The sequence below is a fragment of the Anarhichas minor genome, unplaced genomic scaffold (assembly GCF_050575085.1).
Source record: "Anarhichas minor isolate MPS153535 unplaced genomic scaffold, ASM5057508v1 ptg000007l, whole genome shotgun sequence".
Lineage (NCBI taxonomy): Eukaryota > Metazoa > Chordata > Actinopteri > Perciformes > Anarhichadidae > Anarhichas > Anarhichas minor.
In genome coordinates this window covers 14,352,725-14,376,405 of record NW_027466453.1, presented here as the reverse complement: position 1 = coordinate 14,376,405, position 23,681 = coordinate 14,352,725, and the positions used below count along the sequence as shown (strand labels likewise).

The following is a 23,681-nucleotide window of genomic DNA, read 5'->3' as shown; positions in this document are numbered from 1 at the left end:
CAGGAAAAGTGAGAACGCTTTATGGGTATTCTTAGTCAGCAATTAGTCTCTGCAAGACGGCTTCTTACCTCATTATTTTAAGCTCTACCTGCTCGCTAAAGGTCGTCTTGTTCTTTTCCGTTTTTATGCACATTGTGGTGTTTTTGTTCAGTTGACTAACTATAAATTTGAGTTGTTTTTAAGTCTCTGATAAGAGAGAAATTGCTGAGACATACAGACACATTTGTTATCTCTTCTGTAATTGGTTCTTAAATGGTTTTACACGTATTTATTTAATGAAAGAGCAATATTCTCTTTTCTCCCAGTCTGACCAGAGTCTATTCATACGGTCACTGAGCAGCTCCAGCAGGTTGGGGTCATGGGGTTAAGGGCCTGGCTCTAAGGCACCATATGAGGCCCCATCCCTCCACATTTATTCTGCCAGTCCAGATGGAAGTGGTAACCTCCTGGTCACAAGCCGCTGGGCTAGTGCAGCCCTCCATACTGCCCAGTGTAATGAAAACAGGATTATTTTTTTTTACCATGTATAATGTATGTATTAGATTTCCTCATATCCAAAAGGGGACTGAAAAACAAGAACATCCGTCATCTCAGCATATGCTCATATTACTTTGTTTCCTCTAGTGGCCACATGAATTATGACTCTTGAAGAAATCAGCTGATGTTATTGTGGAGCCACAAAGTCTGCAGACGGAAGAGGTCGACAAAGCGTTTCCTGTTTCCTCGGGTCAGCGTTGGTTTCTTTAACCACGCCCATGGACGTTCCCTGACCTTAACCTCGCGGTTATTATTGTAACCATGATGACGAAGCTCCCCTAACCTTAACTAAGTGATCATTTGGACCCGATCCATGATCTTTCCCTCAGCCTGACATTGGTTTTTTTCCCAACACCTAATCAGACCTAACAATAGACTTGTTAAATGAAAACCATTACATTTTTTTTCAGATAGACTAAAAGCATGATGTGTTTATTTTACTCTACTTCTTAAGATAGATAAACAATTTTAAAAAAAGCATTGCCACAAAGCAAGAAACATTGTTTTCACAGGAAAGCAGAGATTTACAACATGTAATACTGTCTGTAAATCCACAGCAAATATACTAAAGTCACAGTTCAGTATAATTGAATGCACTCAATGTTGAACTTTTCATTGATAAAGAGCAGAGCACCTGTCTAATCAACAATTAAACAGGATAACTGGTTGTAGGTGTCAAAAACTGCCCACCTGCTCGGGTTTTCAGACCACTTTATCCGCACTTCGGTATGTGTAAAAGCTGCATGTGTTTGCATGCAGCCATTGTTTTGCTTTATTTCTGGTGTGAGCACAGCCTGGATTCCTATTCCACAAAGTGGGATCCTCCGCTGCCTCTCGACAAAGTCAACTATCCTCTGAACAGCTCAGCCTCTCTCGCAGCCATTTAGCTCAATTATCCCCCCCCGAGTAGAGACGAAGCCGTTTGCCACCGGTGTCTCCTAATGGAGCCCGCCGGCTGCGGCCACAGGGACCTCCGGTCGGATTGGCGGAGCACCCAGGAAGCGATGATACTTTCGCAGGTTAAAAAGCCCCCGCTTGGCCTCTTGTGTGAATACAGCAACAAAAGGCTTATAGCCTGCAGCACATGTCGGAGAGAGAGAGAGAGAGGCCCGCACACATCCACACACAACATGCAATATAAAAGGTGGCCTCGTGTCCTAGTCGGTCTAATTAAGTGCCGTGTTTGATGATGAAAGTTGTGCCGTGATGAAAGGGTGCGTGGCGCTCTGTGTGAAAGCACCTGAACACATGATCTCTCCTCTGCTATTAATCAGAGCACGACAGGGACGGATTAACCAACACCTGTGTCTGCTGTGTGTCAGAGGTAGAAAGTGGCTACATTTATCCCAAAAACACCAGTGCACGTGCCCGTCGACAACATGACTGTTTTTGAACAGGGCTGATAGTTTGGCTATGATTTCTTTGGTTTATATTTTCTGTCACCCTGCTGTATTGTAAATGAAGTCTCTACCTCAATAATTTCCGAGTTAAAATAAAGGTTGAATGGTTAAAAAGGGGTCCCCTCTTGTGTGTATGTGACATAACGCACTGCTAAGAAATAAGTCCCATCCTTTCACTTTAGTCAGATGTGATGATAAGAAAAGAAAATACTTTGCATAATAAGATATGAAACCAGTGGCTTGGAAATCGGAATCGGCCAAGAAAACTGCAATCGGTGCCTCTGTAGTTTTGACTTTAACTATTGATACTTTGAGTAGATTGTGCTGATAATAATTAAGTAGTACTTAAGTAGGATTTTGAATGCAGTACTTCTTCCACCACTCGCGTGTTCCTCTATGATAGTGAAGCTTGGTTGGATAACACTGTCTAATACAGCCATATCTCAGCTAACTGGTACACACGGCATCATCTCCATAATCAACTCCACATCTCATCATCAAAAATCACCGAATCCCTTAATCCAGGGGGCTCACTGGAGATTGCTGACATTGCTCTCTGTACCATTTCTCACTAATGAGCTCATGCATATCCTGTGTGTCTGCGTGTGTGTCTGTGTGTGTGTGTGTGTGTGCATATATGCATGTATGTGAGTGCCGTGTTTGATATCCTAATGCCTTTTGATGTTTAATTCTCTAACAAGACTAGAAAGGCGTACAACTGGCAGACACACAAGACATGCAGTTGAAGAGAACAGGCACACGCACCCACACACACACACACACTATGTATCTGTGAACTTAAACACATCAGTTTACCGTTTGTGTTTGCAGCTTGGTTTACAGGCTATAAAACAAAAGTCTTGTACATAATGAGGCCACAGTGAGAAGATCTGGCCCGTTAAACACTGACAGGCTGCAGCAGCTGGAGAGAGAGAGAGATGTCATTCCACTAATTAAATCAGTGATGGGTAGTCAATACAGGTGCCAGTTTCTCCCTTTACAGCCACAGTTGTGAAGACAGAGACGTACCTGAAGACAACACAGTCACAGTTGTCATTCCCGATCTAATCTGCTGTGTGAAATGTCAGCGATACGAGAGGAGATGATAATTAGCAGGTCAATGTGCCGTTTTTCATTCTTTCTTTGTCTTCGGACAAGCTTTTTCTGTCTGCTAGTCTCACATTCATTGTGCATGTGTCTGTTTTCTGCTGTTGATGAATCTCATGTTCGTCCGCCCACTGTCCTCTGTCTTCTTTTCTTTTCCACTGAGTCACAGATTCATTATTGTTTTTTTATCAGCGTCAGAAGGCGGATTAGTTCCAACAAGTGTTGAGATTGATCTTGTGAAGCCAATGTTTCCACCCCGGGACTAGGATGGCTGTCAGGGTCTGTATTTGAATAGTGTGTGCCTGTGTGTATAGTGTGTGTGTGTGTTTGTGATTGTGTGAGAAAGACATTGTTGACGGGTTATGGTTTGGCAATCATCAGAAATGCAAACTCATCAGTGTGAAAAAGGATGCGACCTCCCCAACCCCAGATTATTTATTTTTGAATGGTGCATTGTTGCCATGATTATTTTACCTGGAAAAAGGCCAAAATAATAATTTTACCATTAAACGTATCTAGTGAGGACGGAGACCTACTTGTCTCCTTACTGAACAAAAACAAAAAAATACAAACACATATCGGTGCTTATAATCTTTAGCAATCTTAAATCTACATCAGCAAAAAAGTTAAAAGTCACTTTCATACAAACCTGTGACTTCAGTGTACAAACATCACAATAGTCTATAAAACTGAAAAAGCATCTCTTATGCAATGAGATAAAAAAAATGCCAAAATGCATAGAACAATAAAAAATAAAACATGTTCATTAGGTGGAGTTTCACTTAAGTTAGTTCCACCGTGTGCCAACGTAAATGCCAATTACTTTGTTTTATCCTGCTTTTGTGTCTAAAGGCTGCTTGAAAGCAGCGGGGGGGGGGTGGGGGGGTAAAGAGTTTTTTTTCCTTTTCCTGGCACATCTGGGTGATAACGGTGATGTATTCAGCAAAAGTCCGTCCTCGTCTCACACATAACTTTTTTCTCGCTTGCTGTTGAAGCCACAGGCGGGGTCTTCTAGCTCCCATGTTCAATCTACGCTCACCATACAGAGCGACTGACTCGCACTCTGCTGCGCTAACCTCAGCACATGTTGCTAACAGCAGACGGCTCAACCGAGAGCTGCTTCTGGGCCGCTCCTGAAAACGAGCTGCGTTGTTAATCATGAATCCATAAAGGTTATATATATATATATATATTATATTTATATATTATATATTAACCTATGGTGTGTGATATTACCTTACTAATGGCTGCACAACGTGGAAGAAACCTGGAGGCTAGAAAAACATTCTGGGCTTGTGCGCTCCATGAGACGTTTTCATGCGAGTGAGTGGGCGCCATCTTTGGGTCCAGTATCCAGTTCCTTTAATCTGTCTGTAGGGCTGAGTCACACAGTTTTAGGCCATTGTGTGTGACATATCAGATACTAATCCTTAACTGTATTAGTGTTTATTCAAGTGGTTGAAGATACGGAATAAATGCCAGCCGGCAGGTGAAGCTGTCCGTCCTCGCTCGGTGTAACTGACAGTTGGTCTCCACATTGTGGACATGAGCCTTTTTTTCGGTGAGGCCGACTGTGACTGGCTGACGGCTTTGATGCCACCCACCTGCACACCCACACACAAACACACACACACACACACACACACACACACACACACACTGACGGGCCTCGTCTCTGACATCCATCTCCTGTTCTGTTTCTCTCTCTTCAGTCCCGACCATCAGTCCTTCAAGATGCCTCAATTTTGTTTTCACCGTCTCTCTTTTTTCACACCATAATCTTCACTTATAAAACACTACAGAAATCTCTCTCTGACTGCCTTTCTCTGGCTCATACTGACAGACACACACACACACACACACACACACATCCACTGAGTGCAATAGGCAGTGTTTGCCCTTCACCACGGCAGGTCACACTGCTGCCCGTGCAGGCGTGGCTGTGGGCAGCGTGTGTTTGGCCACACTAGCTGCTGTGGGGTAACACTACTACGGTATGAGAGGATAACTGAGGATCCTCTTGGCTGTAAACGTCCCAGCATGCTCTTCTCTTTTCAGCCAGACAGCTGAGCTTCAGCCCTAAGGAAAGGGGGCATTTCATCATTATATGAGCAGAGATTGCTCCGCGGTGTTCGTTCCTCCATTAGTTTTCTCCTCCTTGTTATAGTTGTAGTTCGTTTGCCTTTCATGACGAACGTGCACACGCTTAATTGCATTAAGGCCGCAGAGTGATTTGCTCTCGACTGCTTTTCCTCATCCTCGCCATTGATTGTTTTCTCTCCGCTGACTCTCAATCTATCACGTCATTTTCTCTAACTCATTTTCACCATAGCAACAGTAGTTGTTCACTTTGTCCCCCCCCCCCCCCCCCCCCAGCACCTCATCACACACACACGCACACACACACACACACACACACACACACACACAGTATGATGTAGTCTCTTAATCTAATTGTAGTTTCAGGGTTTTGTTGTGTTTGTTGATGTTTTATAAAAGGTTTAATTGCTCACAGTGATGTCTGGGGACCACTTACTATTATCCAGCGTGTGTTTGTGAACATTAGTCGGGATGAATCTGACTTTTTAAGTGCCAACATCGAGAGCAATAACTGGGCTTTGCATACCGAGTACCGATACTGATACCAGTGCTTAAATAATACGCTGTAAGCCTCACTGCGTGGAGGAGACGGGGATCAAAATGTAACAAACAAATACATAGATATAGATTCACTGAAATGTTATTTTATATTCAATGAATGAATCCTACACCAGCAACTTGGTAAAAAATCTGAAAAACTTCAAAATGAACAAGGAGTTACAATTCAAATGTAAACCTCAACAAATTGGTCTCAACCTACACAAGAAATAAAATGCCGGTGTGTAATGTTTATAGTATAATAGTAGCGCTACAGAGCATTTATTTCCCCCATTTTGTTTATACCACGCTCCTGAGTGACGTTACACACCTTCTAGCTGCTGGTTTCAAGCTATTACATCAAGTGGCAGCTGCTGGCGGTAATACAGAAGGAGCGTTGTGCCGGCCAAGGCAGTGAAAAAAGAAAACACATTCAGTACATTCTCTAAGATACATAGAATGCACTTTGGTGAGAAAACGCTGAGCGTAAACACACCTTTTCTTTGTTTCCAAGAACACTCCACAGGGCACCTTCCATACCGATGGTATTTTACTGTCAGCAAAGTCCACCTCCTTTCTATTGTGTCTCTCAACCTAACCACGTCAAATCAACCAAGGATGAAGATCACGACCGAAAAATGCTTTCGCTTATGAAGCATCACATGGGTACATTACACTTTGTCTTTGTAGCCGTCAACCAAATGTGTATGAAGCGGACGCGAAGGCAGATCTGGAGCCAATTAACCAATTAACCCCAAACATGAGTCCCATCAGCTTCTTCGTCTTATGGCGATGATGCCCAATTCGTAATACGTTATCGTTATCTCTGATGGCGCCTGTCAATGCCTGACTATAATTAGTAAGACCTCCGTTTGACTCATTGTCACTCCGCTCTCCTCATCGACCTCTTCCTCTTTGTCTGCTTGATGTGGCCGTCGTTACGCTCCGAGGAATTCGGCAGCATCAGCATCATCTCGCCTCACTGGAGCCAGCTCCCCTCCTGGTTTCGCCTCAGCAGCTCTGTCTGTTAGTGTGGACGGCCAGTCCGCCAGCATCTCCCCCCCCCCCCCCCCCCCAGCACAGCATGACGTCCAGCATTTAAATGGCCGAGAGGATATTTGAAACGATGACTGAGCAAGTCAGTTTTTTTTACATGTGCCACACTCCACTTTTAGATGTATGTGTTTTGCAGATTTGAACGTCTGTGTGCCAGAGTTCAGCTCCATGACTAACCTGTTTTGGATCTCACACGACTCATTGTCGATTGATGATTGGTGAGTCATGTATTCGTTCTTCTCATAACAGGCGTAGCCTCAACGACAGCAAAGACTGCATCGGATAAACAAAACCCTAGAGGGAAAGCTCTGTGTTCTGCTGTGCTGATGTTTCCATGTGCGTCTAAGCGCACTGGCCGAGACGAAAAGCTCACACACATTTCACCCATGAAGGGATTACTGAGCGATGTTACCGGGCCCAGGGGTCCGAAGGGCCACAGCCTCTGTGCGAAGAAACTGGGGCCACTGTACATATTGAGACCAAGCGACACGATTTCCACGGTGTTAAAGAAAATGATCAGATTTCTTCTCCGCTGGAAGAAATGAAAAGCGTCTACAACTGTGTATTCGCTTGATTTCACTGTGGCAGCGTGGGCCACGATGAAAGCTGCCAAGAGTGCTGCCTCTTCAACTGTTTGCACATTTAAATATTATGCAGATTCTTTTTTTCTGTTTGATATACAATCAAAACAACGAAAAGGACTTGTGGACAAAAGTCCATTGAATTTAAATACAGGAGAACTATAGGGGAGCACTCATACGTGTTTATTTCTTCATTTGGCAGAGCTTGAAACGTTTTGCGCCTTGGAAACATAAAGAGGCTTTTTTTTTTTTTTTAATTGCCGATAATGCTGCAGGAAAGAGAAGCTCACGCAGAGAGAGATTTCGGTTCAACTGTATTGTTATTTTGGAGGTTTTACTTTGTGTTGTCTTAGTATATCATAATCTCTCTGGGCTTTGAGAGCAAGGAGAGAGATCATTTTAGGTCAGTTTTTGTGTGTGTGTGTGTGTGTGTGTGTGTGTGTGTGTGTGTGTGTGTGTGTGTGTGTGTGTGTGTGTGTCTGAGCAATTGTTCAGTTCGGGTTGTACTGTGCATGTGCACTTTCTGGGTTTTTTGCACCAACACAAGGCTCTGAGATGGCCTAAAGGATGGAATACATGCATGCATGCGTGCAGACACACACACACACACACATGCGGAAGCCCAAGGTGCTGAGCAAATTACGTCTTCACACCCGGCCCCTTCCTGCCAATGGCTGCACTGGTCAAAGTCTCAGGATGACTGTGGGTGGAAAGCATGCTGTTTCAATTTCACCCATGGATCCCAGGAGGAGGGGAGCACAGACAGAGACACAATGACACGGAGTCAAAGGAAGGAAACATAGAGAGAGAGAGAGAGAGAGAGAGAGAGAGAGAGAGAGAGAGAGAGAGAGAGAGAGAGAGAGAGGTCATCTGAGTCCCTGATCCCTGCTGTTTACCCAGCAAGTCTGTTTCAAGATAAATTCAAACTTCCCACAATTGAAAGGTTGAAAAGAAAGCAGTTTGGGGGGGAAACCCGGCGGAGAGAGGCGACCGAGCCATCTGTTTGGTTTTGTTTTTCTGAAGAAAATCCTCCAGGAAAGGCCGTAGGAAAGGAGCAAATAACAATTGGCGAGCTAACTACATGTTAATTAGACTTTTCAGGGACCCTCGCACCGCTGACTCATTTCACTGCCAATCACACCATAAACCACCCAACAACTCTCTCCTCTCTCAAACACGGACTTCCCCTCTCCGCCTCCTTCTGTCGTCACGTTGTTATGCTTGTGAGAAGAAAAAAAAAGGCACTTTTCCCCAACGTGTGCCCACTTACTCAGTCAGTGGCCTGTATAATTACACATGCAGCCGTTCTGACACATTTCATTGTGATGGAGGCGACGCTGGTGGGGGGGTTCATCCACCCTCGTTTGTTGGGCTTTAATTACAGCTATGTTTTGTTTCGTGCTGATTGTAGATATTAGCTAACCTCCGTTATCACAATATTGACTGGAGGATATATGAATCGATTTTCAACAAATTGAATGGCATGACATGTGCTGAATAACACATTACTCTTCTTCTTTTTTTACAATCCGATCCGGTTTCTTGGAAACCTATCGGAGCATCAATCCTCAAATTGGTTATTTATTCAGCCTCGGTGCCAGATGTTCAGGCCAAGATAAACAGTTTCTCAGTTACGCTGCTGCTGGCGCTGTACGATCACTGTGCGGTGTGTGTTTGTGCCTTAATAACACTTGAAAAGTGATGCTGGGAAGACGTCCAGGAGGACAAGATGGAGAGAACCGACACCAAGCACGAAAAACACTCGAACCGTACACGTTCCCACGCACTGATAACGCGCTGACATCTCCTTTCCATCTGGATATTTCTTTCTTTCTTTCTTTCTGTTTCTCAATGCGTAAGTGCGATGACATCGTGAATATGATGCATCACACTGCTAAAAACAACCATACTGAGAAATTAAAGTGAAATACTGCTATGTGTCTCAATGAGGCAAAACAATCTGCTCTGTTTGGATGCTATTTGCAATCACTCATTCTGTTAATTTCTGAGGGAGACATTAAGCAGTAGAGTGATGAACAGATGCTGTAAGAAAGGTCAATTTTTATTCCCTTACATAGAAATGTTGCAAGTTAAAAAATGACATTGAAGATGTGTTTTAGTTCCTCTCAAACCTCGGCCCTCTGACCCTCCTTCTCTAATAGAGAGAAAAGCAAACTGTCAGCCTCGCTTACTGTGTCCTCTCTTATAATACTGCAAAAGGTACTCATGACTATTCCAGCTCTGACACAAAAATGAAGACTCAAGTCCAGGCTTAGCAGAGCAGCGAGCGAAGAGAACGAAGAGAGTGAGAGTTCACCAAAACAAAAAAAACAGATCATTTCTAAAGCAAAATGCAAATCCTCCTTATCCAAACAGCATCATCACGTCAGTGGAGTAGAGCGACATCGGGCTAACCGACCACACAAAACCACCAACACCTCATGTAAACCTATAACACCATGACAGCACACACACACACACAGACGAGCATTAGAGACACACACTTCAGAACCATGGACAGTGGACAGTGATCATGGCAGTTTGAACCCCACCACCACGAGCAATACTGTTCATAAATAGCATTATTAGATTGGCACAGCGGCCTATTAAAGATACATGTCACGGTTTATTTAGGACAACGGTCATTGAAATGGAAGCTCGGGAATTGTACAAGAGATGTCACACAACTTTCTATATTCGTCACGAATCTGTGTATTAAAACATGTGTCGATTTCATCATAACTGTAGAGATATTATGGTTCGTCGGTGTGACCTTTCTAGCCAAAGAGCTGCCGTTGAGCTAACGTAGCTAGGTGGCTCATTCTAACAAGCTGTTGCCTGGCCTTGGCTCGTGATTGGCTCGAGCGGGGTGTGTGGGGGCGGGACCTCGACACTGCGGTTCCAAAGCTCTGATAGGTCCACCAAAGGGATTCTTCATTTAACCCTTCACATGCCAACACAAACTGAATGGGCAGGTTTGAGGGGTTTATTTAGTTTAGATGTTGATTTTAATTGATAAAATGGTAAAAGAGCTGATGGCTTTTTAAATCTTATCATTTAGAATACCTCTGTGGATCTTAAGGGCCCTGGCGGTTTAATACATTTACTAACTACTAATACTACTACTAATGACATTTAATACTATTTTATGCTTTTCCCATCTCTCTGTTTGTTGCCCAGGACCCCAGAAGCAAGCACAAGTTCAAGATCCACACATACGGCAGTCCCACCTTCTGTGACCACTGTGGTTCACTGCTGTACGGACTCATCCACCAAGGGATGAAATGTGACAGTGAGTACACACCCTGTCTACGTGCATGTGCGTGTGTGTGTGTGTGTGTGTGTGTGTGTGTGTGTGTGTGTGTGTGTGTGTGTGTGTGTGTGTGTGTGTGCACCTGTTTCTAATATGCTGCGCTGGCCGGCCCTAATGAGAACAGATGGGAATAGACTGGTACTGAACTACTCACAGCCACATCTGCAGCCCAGGCAGAATTCACTGTCCTGCCCTGCTGAGTCCTCTCTGCGCTCCCATTCTTTCCACCCACACTCCTCTATCAACTCCTCTTTCTTTGCATGTATGACCCCCATCCTCATTTTAATTCTCCTTTTCCCCTTACTTCTTCTCTTTCATTTCCCAGTTCTTTTCTCCGTTGTCCCACACCTTTCCCCTCTTTTTCTCTACATCATGCTTTTTCTTAAAATGTCCTTTTCCATTTAGTCCCTCCCCCTTTGTATCCCTCACTTTACCTCCTCTGTTCCCTCCTGACTCCACGTTATCTCCATCCATCACCCTCCTTCTCCCCTCCTCTTACTCTGTCCATCCATCTGTGGGTCTCTGGTGGCGGCCTCGTTGCAGATGGTAATGGGAGCACGCCAGAGCAAATTGATGCGGGGAGGCCGTCGCAATTACAAGCTGCTTCTCCATCTCTCGTCTCTCCTTGTCTCCTCCCAGCATGTCAGCCTGACAAGCCTGCCTGCTGGTGAGGGAGGAAAGGGGGAGAGAGCAGGAGAAATGGATAGTTGGATGGAAGAGGACAGAAAGAGGGAGGAGGGCGGAAAGTAGAGAGGGGAGGAAAGGAGGAGGCTGAGAGAAAGTGAATAAGGGGGAAGAGGAGAACTCATGCTTACTCTCCCTCTCCCCTCTGGTCCCTCATCTGTTCGACTTTGTCGAAGTGTGTCTGTGTGTGTGTGTCTGCGTGTGTGTGTGTGTGTGTGTGTGTGTGTGTGTGTGTGTGTGTGTGTGTGTGTGTGTGTGTGTGTGATAGTGAAAGCTACTAATCCACTGATTTGTGATGATCTCATCTGCTCACAGTGATTATATCATTTCTAAGTTAATGTGGCGATTATTTAATGATGTCTCCTTTGAGGAAAAGCAGTGGCTCTTTTAATTACTGCCTTCACTCATTTAAAATTGACATTTTTGCACTGAAACGTCTCCAAAACAAATATTTGGCCACATTTGGTATGCAGCCTGTTGTGTATCTGTTTTGGGGTCCAAAAGGAAAACAGTCAGTGTGACTGTTGCTCAGTAACAGACTCAGACCCACAGCTTTAAAAGGTTAAAGCGTTGAAAGTTCAAGATCTCTATCAAACCAAGCTAAACATGACATTTTGGAAGTAATAATCTGTTACTCCTAGTCACCTCAGACGTCTCTTAGGTTGAAAAGAGTAGGTCTTAAATTGCTGCAGTACAGAAACAGAGGTGAGCACACACCTGTTTGAAACCGACTGACTCACGATGAATAATAAGTTATCTGAAGCAATATGTGTACATTTGTTTTTTTGCAGCTGCAAAACCCAAAATTTGTTTTGTTTCTGTATTCCTCAAGGTTGCAAACGACGAGAATAAAGCTGGAATTGATTTGGTTTGCAATCACTATCGTCATCGTCTGTTATTGTCATTGTGGCACTGAATCCCTCGTGTTATATGTGTGTCACCTCCACCAGCAGCAAAAGCTCCTCCCTGCTGTTTGGATTTATTTTTGTTTCCATTACAGACATATTATTAAAAAAAATATTAGTTATTGCTCGTGGAGATATTAAAGATTTCAGAGAAAGAAACTTCACTTTTAAAGAAGATAACATTTTTGCAGAATAAGGTACTACAATGAATCCTTGCATCTGATTGGCTAATTCCGTATAATTCATCATGTGATCACTTGTCAGGCGCTCTAAACCGTTACTTACAAGTAGCTTGATTTTATTTAATATTGTATTTTAATAAAACTTAAATACACTTTTTTGATAAATGTACAAAAGCGCAAATTTAATTCATTGATCATTAGGTTTAAGTTTAGGTTTATTGAGTACAAAACCCCAACTCCCTGTCCTCTTTTTGTTGGTGTTTTAAAATATTCCTTAATTGTATTAATCTTGTATTCATTCTTTTTTGGTGAATTCAAGGCAAAGCTCCTTGTAAAATGTTTCCCTGTGCTCACTCTGCTGTCATTGAGATCTCTGTGGAATAATACGGTTAATTCAACTTTCTTCTCCCGCCCCATCACACAACACACAGCTATACTTTTGCACATTTTCTACCAGAGGCAGAGCTTTTTCCATGCAAAAGTGCGTCACAAATTGCATTTTTAAAAGTTAAAAATTCAGCGTAATGTGTAATCTAACTTTTTATATACATGATTCACCCTCAAATGCACAGAGTTATAGAAAGCGGTGCTTTTCTCTGTTCTGACGAGATCCTAAAAAGAGTCCCGTACAGATGAACTCGACACACCTCTACATTCTGTCTCTTTCCAGCCTGCGACATGAACGTGCACAACCAGTGTGTGGTCAACGTGCCAAGCCTGTGTGGGACGGACCACACAGAGCGTCGGGGTCGCCTCTTCCTCAAGATCGAGGTCAGCTTGGACCGGCTACACGTCACAGGTCGGTCTCGTTCTTTATCAGCATGTTTGTGTTGTACAGTCCTTCAGTCAGTCTCAGAGTGACGTGAGCAAGAGGGTCCCTCGTCTGGGACTGATGTTCAGACCATTGAAATACATCTCCAAAGTGATATTTATAACTTTGGGCTCCAAAGAGTGGATTCGACTTGTGTTAATGAACTATTCAGAAAAACTGTGTTTATTCTGCCCGTAGCCAGACACTTGCTTAAAGTGGTCACTCGCTCATTCACTCAGGGACACTGAGAGGATGCTGAGGATGCTTTTCTCTGTCAACTGACTTAAACTGCACTTTTTGAGCTAATCCAGCTTTCATTTCCAAATCAACCAAATCCCCGGGACCAGCGCGGGGCTGTGAGGTGATTTTTGGGTAGTGGCAGCAGTCATAAACTGAAGGTCATGTGACCCCCCGACTCTATTGCTCTTCCTAAATTATGATAGCAGAAACATCCGTAAAAATGTGTCACTTCCTAAAACAAGGAGCACTGCACACAGGGAATTAAGCATAATGTGATTCCAGAAGTTTTTTACCTGAAACCACAGGAAATCAAATCTAATTTCAACTTAAAAACTTAACAAATTAAAGCTAAAATCAAACTGTAACTTCACAAAAACATAAAAAACCCTCCAGAGAACTTTAAAAACAATGTAGCTTGCATCAGCATGACAAAAGTCCTGGCTGCCTTCATAACCTGCGTGTCCCGTGTATGTCCCGTGTGTGTGTGTGTGTGTGTGTGTGTGTGTGTGGGTGGGTGTATTTTCAACGCCTCTAAATTATCCTGTCAGTCAACAGCAGCACCTGGAGTGGACAACTCTCCGGCGTTAAAACCCCGTTGGCAGGGAGAGAGATGGCTGCCAGCTCACTCTGTCGCACACACAAACACACAAACATGGCGAGACAGCGGTGGTCAGGGAACATTACAAGTGCTGAGGCCAATAAAGTGTTTTTAACTCAGCGGGGATCAAACAGGAATAACCTCCGGCTACAGCTGGGTTAGAATGTGATTGACTTGGAAATATATTGCTTTCATAAAAATGTGTTTGTTTGTTTATAGTCACCCAGATGGAAATAAATAAGCAGGGAAAGGAATCTCACAGTCAGCTTACAGCATTTGTTGACTCTGCTTTTATATATTTTTATTCATAAAACATCCAGCTCTCGTACTGCTGAGGAGTGTCCGATCTCGCTGTCAGTCACATGTCCTGTTTTATGTCCTTGTTGTGAAGTGACGACCACCGTCGGCGAGAGCGAGGAAACGAGGCCTAATGTGACGGCGGCGGTCTCGTCGGCATGGTTACCTCAGTCCTTTCAGATCGGGCTGAATGGACGCAGCTGAAAGTGAACGGGGGAGACGTTCACGGAGAGACGTTTGATTGATGTGCGCTCTCGTGTTGGCCTTGATTTGCATGCGTACACACACACACACACACACACAAAACACCCAGCAGCGCTCCAGTGTGTCAACAGTAAGCTCAGCAGTAGTGCAATACCGATACCAATACTAATATTGACACTGATCATTTCTTAAGTGATTTTTAAAGATAATGGTAATTTGGAGAAAGACAAAAAGGCAAATCATCACACGCCACATACCGGCCATTAAAAACACCAGCAAGAATGAGTACAATTAAGCACAAATATTTGTAGCACTTAGGGTGAACTAAGGGTTTGAATTCTATTCATGATGACATGACATGCCTCCTTATAGCTTTAAGTTATCTTTACATTATGAAGAGGTTACTCATATTGCTGTGAGTGAAGTATCAACAGGTGACAAGTTGCACCACGCCACGCTACGTTTCGTTGCTGCCTGCGACTGCGCAGCTGTGCGGTCCTGATGTCACGTTGGTTTCATGAATATTTCAGGGCTAATTTGGAACAAACATTATAGAAATGTCTGGCTCTTAAGCTGCTAAACGCTCCACTGTGTTCACCAGCTTGTTGCCAACTTTGTCTGCCTACTGTTTGGTATATTGTACAGAGATTTGTTTTTCTCCAGCTGCCTGCTGTTTGAAATGATCTTGACAAACGTGGTGAGACTGAATCAGAACAGCAGAAAACCAAAACAATGAGCTGAAAGATGCTAAAATGGGTTCATCACTATGAGTGAGTCGCATTATATATACACAGTGATTTCATCCATTGGTAATATAAAAATATTGACTAGTGTAGCTTTAAAGGCATAATGAGTAGGATTTGATGTCAAAGTCGCCAGCGGGAGAAAGCCACTTTACCCTACTCATTGTGCTTTTAAGTATGCAGATTCAATTAAAAGGATAGAAAATCAGACGTAAACGTCTGTGATAGTGAAGGATCAGTTGAGACACAGCATGGGCTGTGATTGACAGAGGAAAGAAGATAAAGGGCGATACGGAGAACAGCGCAGGAGGGTTAGACGGCAGTGGAAGTGTATGTTCTGCACTGTTTTTTTTCCTCCTCTCAAATGGCAGCGGTCTGAACAGTGAAGCCTCAGCTTGTTCTCCGGTTCCCCTCCGGCTCCCACAGACAAGTGGCGGGCCTTTGTGGTTCACCGCTCTGATGTGAACTTGATTAAATCTTTCCAGCCATGAAAACAGACACATATCCTGGGCTCTCTCTCTCTCCCCCCCCCCCCCCCCCCCTCTTCCTCTCTGTAACCACCCTCCTCTCCTTTCTTCCCTTTATCTCTCCTCTCCATCCCGTCTTCCTATATTGACATTTCCTGTTATCATCTTCTACCTGTTCCTTCGAGACCGCAGCATGTCTTCCTCCTGCTGCGCTCCTGTCCATTCAGTCCTCCTCCTTCCTTTTCTTCCTCAATGAGACATCAACATCTGTCCTTTTTTTTCTATCGTTCTCTCTTTTCCGACCAGCTGAAACCAGTTGGGTGACTGGTCCTTTCCCCTCTGGCTCCAATGTTCTTCTTCTTCTACTACATCCTCGGTCTCTCATCATCTTCATCTATACCTTGTTTGTTCCTCACTCTCTTTTTTTCTGCTAATTACCTCTTTCATCCTCCTCTTTACTCGTCTTCATGATCAACGTCTCTTTTAGCGAAAGTGACATAAGCAACCTGCGGGCATGAGCCGAGTTTATTCTGGAGCTTTAAGAAAAGACAAACATGCAAACGACCCTCCATAATCTGCCCACATGCACACACACATATACACACTCACACACACACACACACACACACACACTCACAGGCCATCTGAGGACCGGGACAAGCACACAGCGGTTGACTCAGGGTGAGATTTCCCAATGCTGACATGTTCGCCTCAGGTTTGAAGCACAGTGAAGAACAATGACTTTTTGTTTTTCTCCTCAACTAACAACAACTGACTCCACCGTCAGGCCTGTTGTGCACATAAAGGCTTCCTTTTATATATTAGGCTTTTAATTCTAAGAGGCTTTTGTCGACTACGAGGATCACATTTACTGCATGTGTCTCTGTATCTGATTTGTCTGCGTTGTCCTTGTGATTGTGATTACGTTGTGTTTTACAATTATTTTATATTTTGTTTTATTTTATAAATATAGTTTTAAGCAAAACATTTGAAAAATTTTAAGAATTTGATTGTGTCAACAACTATAACAGCATGAACAGATCTTGAATGATACAAAACAATCCTATGCATTCGTAATCACATCACAATCAATATTATATTTATTATATATTTAATTAAGTATTTACTTATTGATTTCTTTCATTCTTTGTTCGGGGGACGGTTAGGGAACAGTCAACTGCTGACAAATATATTTTAAAAAAATAATAAAAATGTCAATTTCTGCATAAAACAACAGTTGTGTTTGTATCGAGTCATTATCCTACAGGCCTTTCAATAATTCACTTTAAAATGTGCTCAATGAATCTTGAATGAAGGGAGTGTGGGTGGAAGTGTACAAAGAACTATAAAGCACCACTCATGTCTCACTTAGTATCAGTGAACATTCCTTCTTAAGCCAGGCCTTCGTTGAATTCTCTGATTCCACTTCCTTTAACTGACCACAACCACAAATAGAAACCGTAATATTATTTTCTCCCTCCACTGTGTGTGTGTGTGTGTGTGCGTGTGTGTGTCCAGATCCCTGACAGTGCACTGCGGGGATCCATCCAGCTTCCGTTTGGCCGTGCAGCTTTCCCCTTCAGATTATCAGGCATTCATTGGTTGCACATGGCATTGTTATGCAACAACACATTTGAATTTCAAAGCCTTTTTCGGGAGATTACTCTGTCGGCCCACTGCACGCACCCGCCCCGGGATCCAAATATGTGATTTTTGTTTTGCTGTGGCATATTTTTTTGTTGTTGAGCAGACATTCAGCTCAGATACAGGAGATACTGTGAGCTTGGATGTGTGTTTTCATAAGAATATCATTAAGAAAAAAGCATCACAGGAAATGGTTAACAGTCTTTGTGCGGACGCAAGTTTCAGCTCAGCCTTATTTTCTTCAGTTGTTCTGTAAGTGCAGGGAAATAACACTCAGCACTTTGGAGAAATTATCTGAGATATAAGACAATAAATAAGCATTTTGGAGAAGAGAGAACTTGAACTTTGTCGTTCAGTATCTCCAAACAACAAAGGATCCAGGCTCTAAAAGTCTCCTCTAAGTGCCAGTGCACTTTCTTATTGTGTTGTATTGTTTGTAAAAAGGCAGAACATTTTCACTCCTGTGTCCTTCAGTGTGCGACGGTTTGCACGAAGGAGGAGATGCATGCTGGTCGTTTTGCTTCTCCCGTGATGCATGTTTGTGTGATGAAAACTGCAGGCTTGTGTTCAGTGATGGTGGATTAGTGAAGCCTCGGGTTTGGGTTAACACATGTGTGTCTGCTTTTTACCTCTATGTCATGTGTGTTGTACAACAAGAGAGACAAAAACACACATGAGCACTAACATCTCATTTTATTCGTTTCTACCTCATGAGGAGCAAGAGGAGGACACAGAAGGAAAACAGCTCTTGTTGTATCTAAGCAACCACACACAGTAGAGATGGTCCTTGATCACTGCTGATGATGTTTCAGTGTGTGTGTGTGTGTGTGTGTGTGTGTGTGTGTGTGTGTGTGTGTGTGTGTGTTTGCCCCAATAGTGTGTTTACAGGCGTGTTGAAGTTGCATTGGCATTGTTTGGCGCCAGCGTTGCCATGGAAGTGACTGATGCCTTTTACGCTGCCACAGCCAGCGGAGGATTTAGATGAGAACGTGGGATGCTGAGATTTTCCTTCTGCTCCTCTTACTTCATTTTGCGTGTATGTATGAATGTGTGTGTGTGTGTGTGTGTGTGTAGGCTTGTGGGCGAGCGAGAGAGAGAGAGAGAGAGAGAGAGAGAGATTACTGTAGCTGAGATGTTGTATTGGATGAGGAGTGAACAATGTGGTTGAAGCAACACATTCATGAACAAGGTAACAGCGTCTGACTCTGGCTTCTTGTGTCAGATACACCACTCAGTGAGAGACCTACACTGCCCTCTGCTGCACGACACGGCATGAGCATGACAAAATGTGAAGCTGACAATAAATATTACAGCATTACCACTTCATTATCCTGCATGCTTTTTACTATATTATGATTTAATTTAAAGCATAATGCTCGTATTTTAATTCACATTTCTGCATAAATAAATGTGTTTCATCTCTTCTTTTCTCCGTCTGGCTCCTCTCTTCACTCAGTGATGAAGATGAAGATTTAGAGCTTATTTGTCGCCATTCATTCTTTTTGGGAGAGTGTTTGATAAAGTAATTCCCACCAACCGAAGAAAAATGACCAAAATAGAAAATCCTAATTTCTAATATCTGAGAAAACTAGCAAATTAGATTTGAGGCATTTTCCCCTTAGAAATGGACTTAGATGATTAATTGATAATCAAAATATTTGCTGTTTAGTATTTTCTATCATTTGACTGATCGATGAATCCACTAATCCTCTTAATTTGTCTTTGTTTCTGTTCCATCATTGTTTTTATTCCGCGAGCGAGTTTTCTTTTCATAATTCACAACTTTTTATCCCTTAAAAGCATTTTCTTACTAACCTTACTCTCACACACAGCGAGGAACAGATAAACGTCAAAATCAGACTAAATCTCACCAACACAGAACTAAACGATCTGTGTAACTCACTCTTCCTTTCTAACGTTTGCTTTGCATTCAGCCGTTCGATGTTTATGGTGTTTTAATGAAGAAGCGAACGAGTCCTTGTGTGAAAGTTCACACTGACTCCATGAAACATTCAGATTACAGCTTTGTCTTTCTCCTTCTTCACTCTGTGTGGGATTGCATTAAAATATGCAGAGTGGGGATGTTGGAGCTGATAAACAGGAGATATTGTGATATCTGGTTTCTGCTCTCTGTCTCTTATAGTTTTCTGGCGTTTTCACTCAAACTTCAGATTGATTTTAGATTTTCTTTCTTTTCTCTTCAGTCGTTGCTTTAAGAATGACATTTATTCGCGCGTTCATGTGATGTTGCCAAGTGGGGCAGCGCTGGAGTCGGCCCATTGGCCACTTTACAGTAGATGCTGTCGCCATGGTGAAAATGGCATACTCATGCCACCCCGTCTCCCCCCGTCCCCCTCCTCCTGTTGCTATGTAACCACACTCCTTTTTTCCATTTGTCAGTTATCACACAGGGAAACGTCTCTCCTCCCTCACATTATCTGCTCACTTGTTGCCTGAACATTAGACAGAGAGCACTACGAGGAAGAAGAGTGTAGTTTACTTGTTTCACAACAGCATGTGTGAGAAACTCTGTGTTGTTTTGCAGTTGTTTGCGTGCGCCCTAACACCCACCGGCGTTATAAACCAGTTGGTGCATTTTCACAAGTGAATTTTGACAGTATGTTTTGCTTCCCAGCATGTCAGCGTATGTGGTGTCTGATTTGATGAGCCATTAGCTGAGTGACTGAGGACAGAAACACAGATCTGTGTCACGGGACTTTCTGGATAATTGGTTGTTTTGCCTGCTCACTTATCCCTCAGGTCACATGCAGTGCTCTCGCTCCCCAGACCTGCCAGTCTCAAACCCTCCACTAGATGCCCTCAGACTCTCTTGCCAGTCCTGGTTACCTCCCTACCTGTACACACCTGTTCCCACTTTCCTAATCAGCTCTGCCTGGCCCCGCCCACCTCCTGACCCGAGTGTCATTCCCTCGTCATTCCCTTTGTCAAATCATCTCAGGGGAGAGGCCAAAAAAACAACATGAGAAACTAATTTTATGTTACTGAGTGGCAGTTGGAAGAATTGACACCAAAGATAATTTTGTTCCATGTACGAAAAATAAGCAGATAATTACAGCCGGAGCACATAATGTCTCACAACTAAAAGTTTAGGATTTAGGACTTGACTCATGGCCTGAGTGCGAAGACTTGGGACTCACAAAACAATGACTTGGTCCCACCTCTGCTGACTATCAATGTATCTCTCTGCAGACAATCACAAAGGCAGGAGGCAAAACAAGACAAGACACATGAGGAGTTAACTTCAAAATAAATGCAGGAAACACTAAACCTGAATGGATTAAAAAGGAAAAAATCTGTGACATAAACATTTTCAATGCCTTAGTTAGAAGCATGAACCATTTTTCCTACAATTAAGAAGCCAAACTTATCTGTTGCCACAAAGCACAAGCATTTTAACTCTCAACTTTACCTAAATAAATGAAGTATGTTTGAAGAATTAAATGCTACACATTATGGTCTGTAACTTGCAAAAGACTTGCGTGATGTAATCCACACATGTGTAGTACAGACAGTTAATTCAGCTTGGACTGAAGCTCATATCTTTTCTGTCAGACCTCGGAGTGACTCACTGCCCCATCTCTGTGCATTTTAACCCCCGAGTCAGTGTGGAGTCATGAAGTATCCGATTTTGGCTCGTGGCTCAAACACACACACACACACACACACACACACACACACACATATATGGTTACACTTTCTCCCCCTATCTTCTCTTCCATCTTCTAGTGGGTGAAGCCAGGAACCTGATCCCTATGGATCCAAATGGTCTATCGGATCCTTATGTTAAACTCAAGCTCATCCCCGACCCAAAGAACGAGACCAAACAGAAGACCAGAACCATCCGTTCCTCTCTCAACCCCTGCTGGAACGAGTCCTTCAGCTTGTGAGTTAATGATCACTTTACGATACAAGGTTACGAAGTGAAAGTAGATCTGAAGGAGACGTTTTAAGGACTCGTTTTATTCTTGCAGTCTCCTTACATGTTACCTTTTCTCCTGTGTGTGTGTGTGTGTGTGTGTTATTCAGTAAGCTCAAAGCATCAGATAAGGACCGCCGGCTGTCCATTGAGGTGTGGGATTGGGACCGAACCACCCGCAACGACTTCATGGGCTCCATGTCGTTTGGAGTGTCCGAGCTCATCAAAGCTCCCAACTGTGGATGGTGGGTTGTCTTTTTAGTCCCTTTCACTTACGAGGGGGAACGTTTCACGTTCTCCGAAACCTCAGCTGCTGTCAGGAAGTTGTCACAGCCAGCCAGCAAAGAAATCAGATTGACATTACATGCTGCTTTTATACAGCGCAGTGCAACACGCTTTGCATGTAAAACAGTCAAGCAGAGTAAACTGCATGCAAAGTATTGTACCAGTGTCACTACCGGTATTGCTGCAACTGTGATTAAACTAATCTTCCTTTAATATTCTGGTAGTATATACAGTGCGTGTTGCTCGGATTGGTTTTATAACCTTGATTACGTACAAAGCTTCCCCAAAGTGACACAGACTGGTTAAACAAAGCATTTCTACCAACTAGCCAGCCAAGACAAAGGACAGAGCTGTATCAGGAAGATATCAAAAACAGAATTTCAGCAGTACGACTAAGGTCACAGCAGCCAACACAGCTCAAAAGGCCAAATGGTGTGGGTGCTCCAGGGACTGACGGGAGGGCGTGGCAGGCCTGAAACACAGAGAGAGACAGCTCATTTACAAAAAGAGGCCTAAGGAAAGGCAGTGGGCGTAACAAAGATGATGAATGAATATCAAACACTAGTCCGGTGGATTCATTGCATTGTAAAATCTTCATTCCAAGCTCAGACCTGGCTGTGTGTTCTTATCATACTATAAATACAGCTCAGTAAAGGTGTCTATTCACATTTATGTAAAAGGTCTTTAAAGGACTTTTAACACAGCTCACAATTGGTCCTTTAACACGTTTTTTTCTGGTCAGAAGCAGGAATGACATAACAGTAAGTAAACGTGGTTGCTGCAGTCACGTTGCACCGACCAACCAACGTCACTGTTTCACAGCAGCACACCGTGCGCAGACATAAATGTCGCCGACTCCATTCATGTTAAGAAAAAGCACCTGTCGGTGTCATTTCCTCGTGTCTCTGTCTTTGTCTGCCTGCTTTGTCTCACAGTGATAAACACACGCTCACGCCACGCCGCCATGTTAGCATACCCGCCGCCAGCTAGCCCAAACCGAGCCTGATTGACTGCTGCTTTGTGCACAGTCACAGAGCTTCAGGAAATAGCTGTGCATACAAATGTAGCTCTGCTCCTGTGTGTGTTTGTCTGCTGTATATTCCAGATCATTAGACAAGTGGCCAGAGGATGTGTACATTAGAGATGGTGTCTAGTTGGCTCTGCTGACGGAGAGCAGACCTGCAACACACTCAAAAAGGAGAGGAATCAGATGATTGAAGTGGTGCAGAGATGTTAAGTTTTCTGGCTGTGTGGGTGAACCGGGGGAGAGATGCACGGATGATTTATTCAATGGAAAGTAGATGAAATATAGATTCACTTTTCTCCATCTTTTTTTGTTGCCTCCGTCAGGTACAAGTTGCTGAACCAGGAGGAGGGAGAGTATTACAATGTTCCCATCCCTGAGATGGACGACGTCAACCTGGAGCTCAGGCAGAAGTTTGAGGTGAGGTCAACTGAAACCGTAGCGTTCAATAAAACCACAATAACTTTTCACCCTGCGTGTCAGAGAGGGAGATCACTTTCTCCATGCGTTAATAAAGCGAAGGCTCTTTATCTAAGGGAACGTCCCCGTATGCATTTACAGTGCAAGCTTACATTCATTCGATAAAGGAAGCAAGTTCTTGAGAGCCTTATGTAAGAAGGCAGGTGCAGCTGTGGATAACAATTCATCATACAGTGGAGACATTACCTACTTTGTTTACAGTGGGACATTACTTAGTTTGAGAAGTAATACAGAAGGAAAAGTCATGTTTGGTCTTATTTTTCCGACCACATTTATTTTTTACTGTACAAGTTCATTGCCGTTAAATTGTTTATAGTTGTAAGTACATACTTATTGTGTTCTCTGCTGATGATAATGTGAGGCATTCATGTAATACAATGTTTAATGTCGTAACATTTTCTTCCAAGCAGGTTTTTTGAGACTTTGTTGTTGTTTCACTTCAAAATTAATAACTGCCTGAAAAATGACTTTCAAAACTCGAAAACACTATCGTTTGCTTTGAATATGGTTGGCAGCATTGTGTTGTTTGAAGTCAAGCAAAAATGTAAA

General features: G+C 43.3%; 1 protein-coding gene across 3 annotated transcripts in view; it reads left to right on the top strand.

Annotated features, from left to right (window-relative positions):
- The window catches only part of prkcab (protein kinase C, alpha, b), an 80,193-nt gene that overhangs the window by 44,948 nt on the left and 11,564 nt on the right, over nt 1-23,681 (top strand). For 2 of the 3 annotated variants that reach the window (XM_076086024.1, XM_076086023.1), the window contains exons 4-8: nt 10,499-10,610; nt 13,073-13,201; nt 21,154-21,310; nt 21,454-21,588; nt 22,979-23,072. In XM_076086024.1, coding sequence (XP_075942139.1) covers nt 10,499-10,610; nt 13,073-13,201; nt 21,154-21,310; nt 21,454-21,588; nt 22,979-23,072 — 627 coding nt within the window. Of the gene's footprint in view, nt 1-10,498; nt 10,611-13,072; nt 13,202-21,153; nt 21,311-21,453; nt 21,589-22,978; nt 23,091-23,681 lie in introns of all 3 variants that reach the window. The other variant, XM_076086022.1, reaches the window with a different exon arrangement.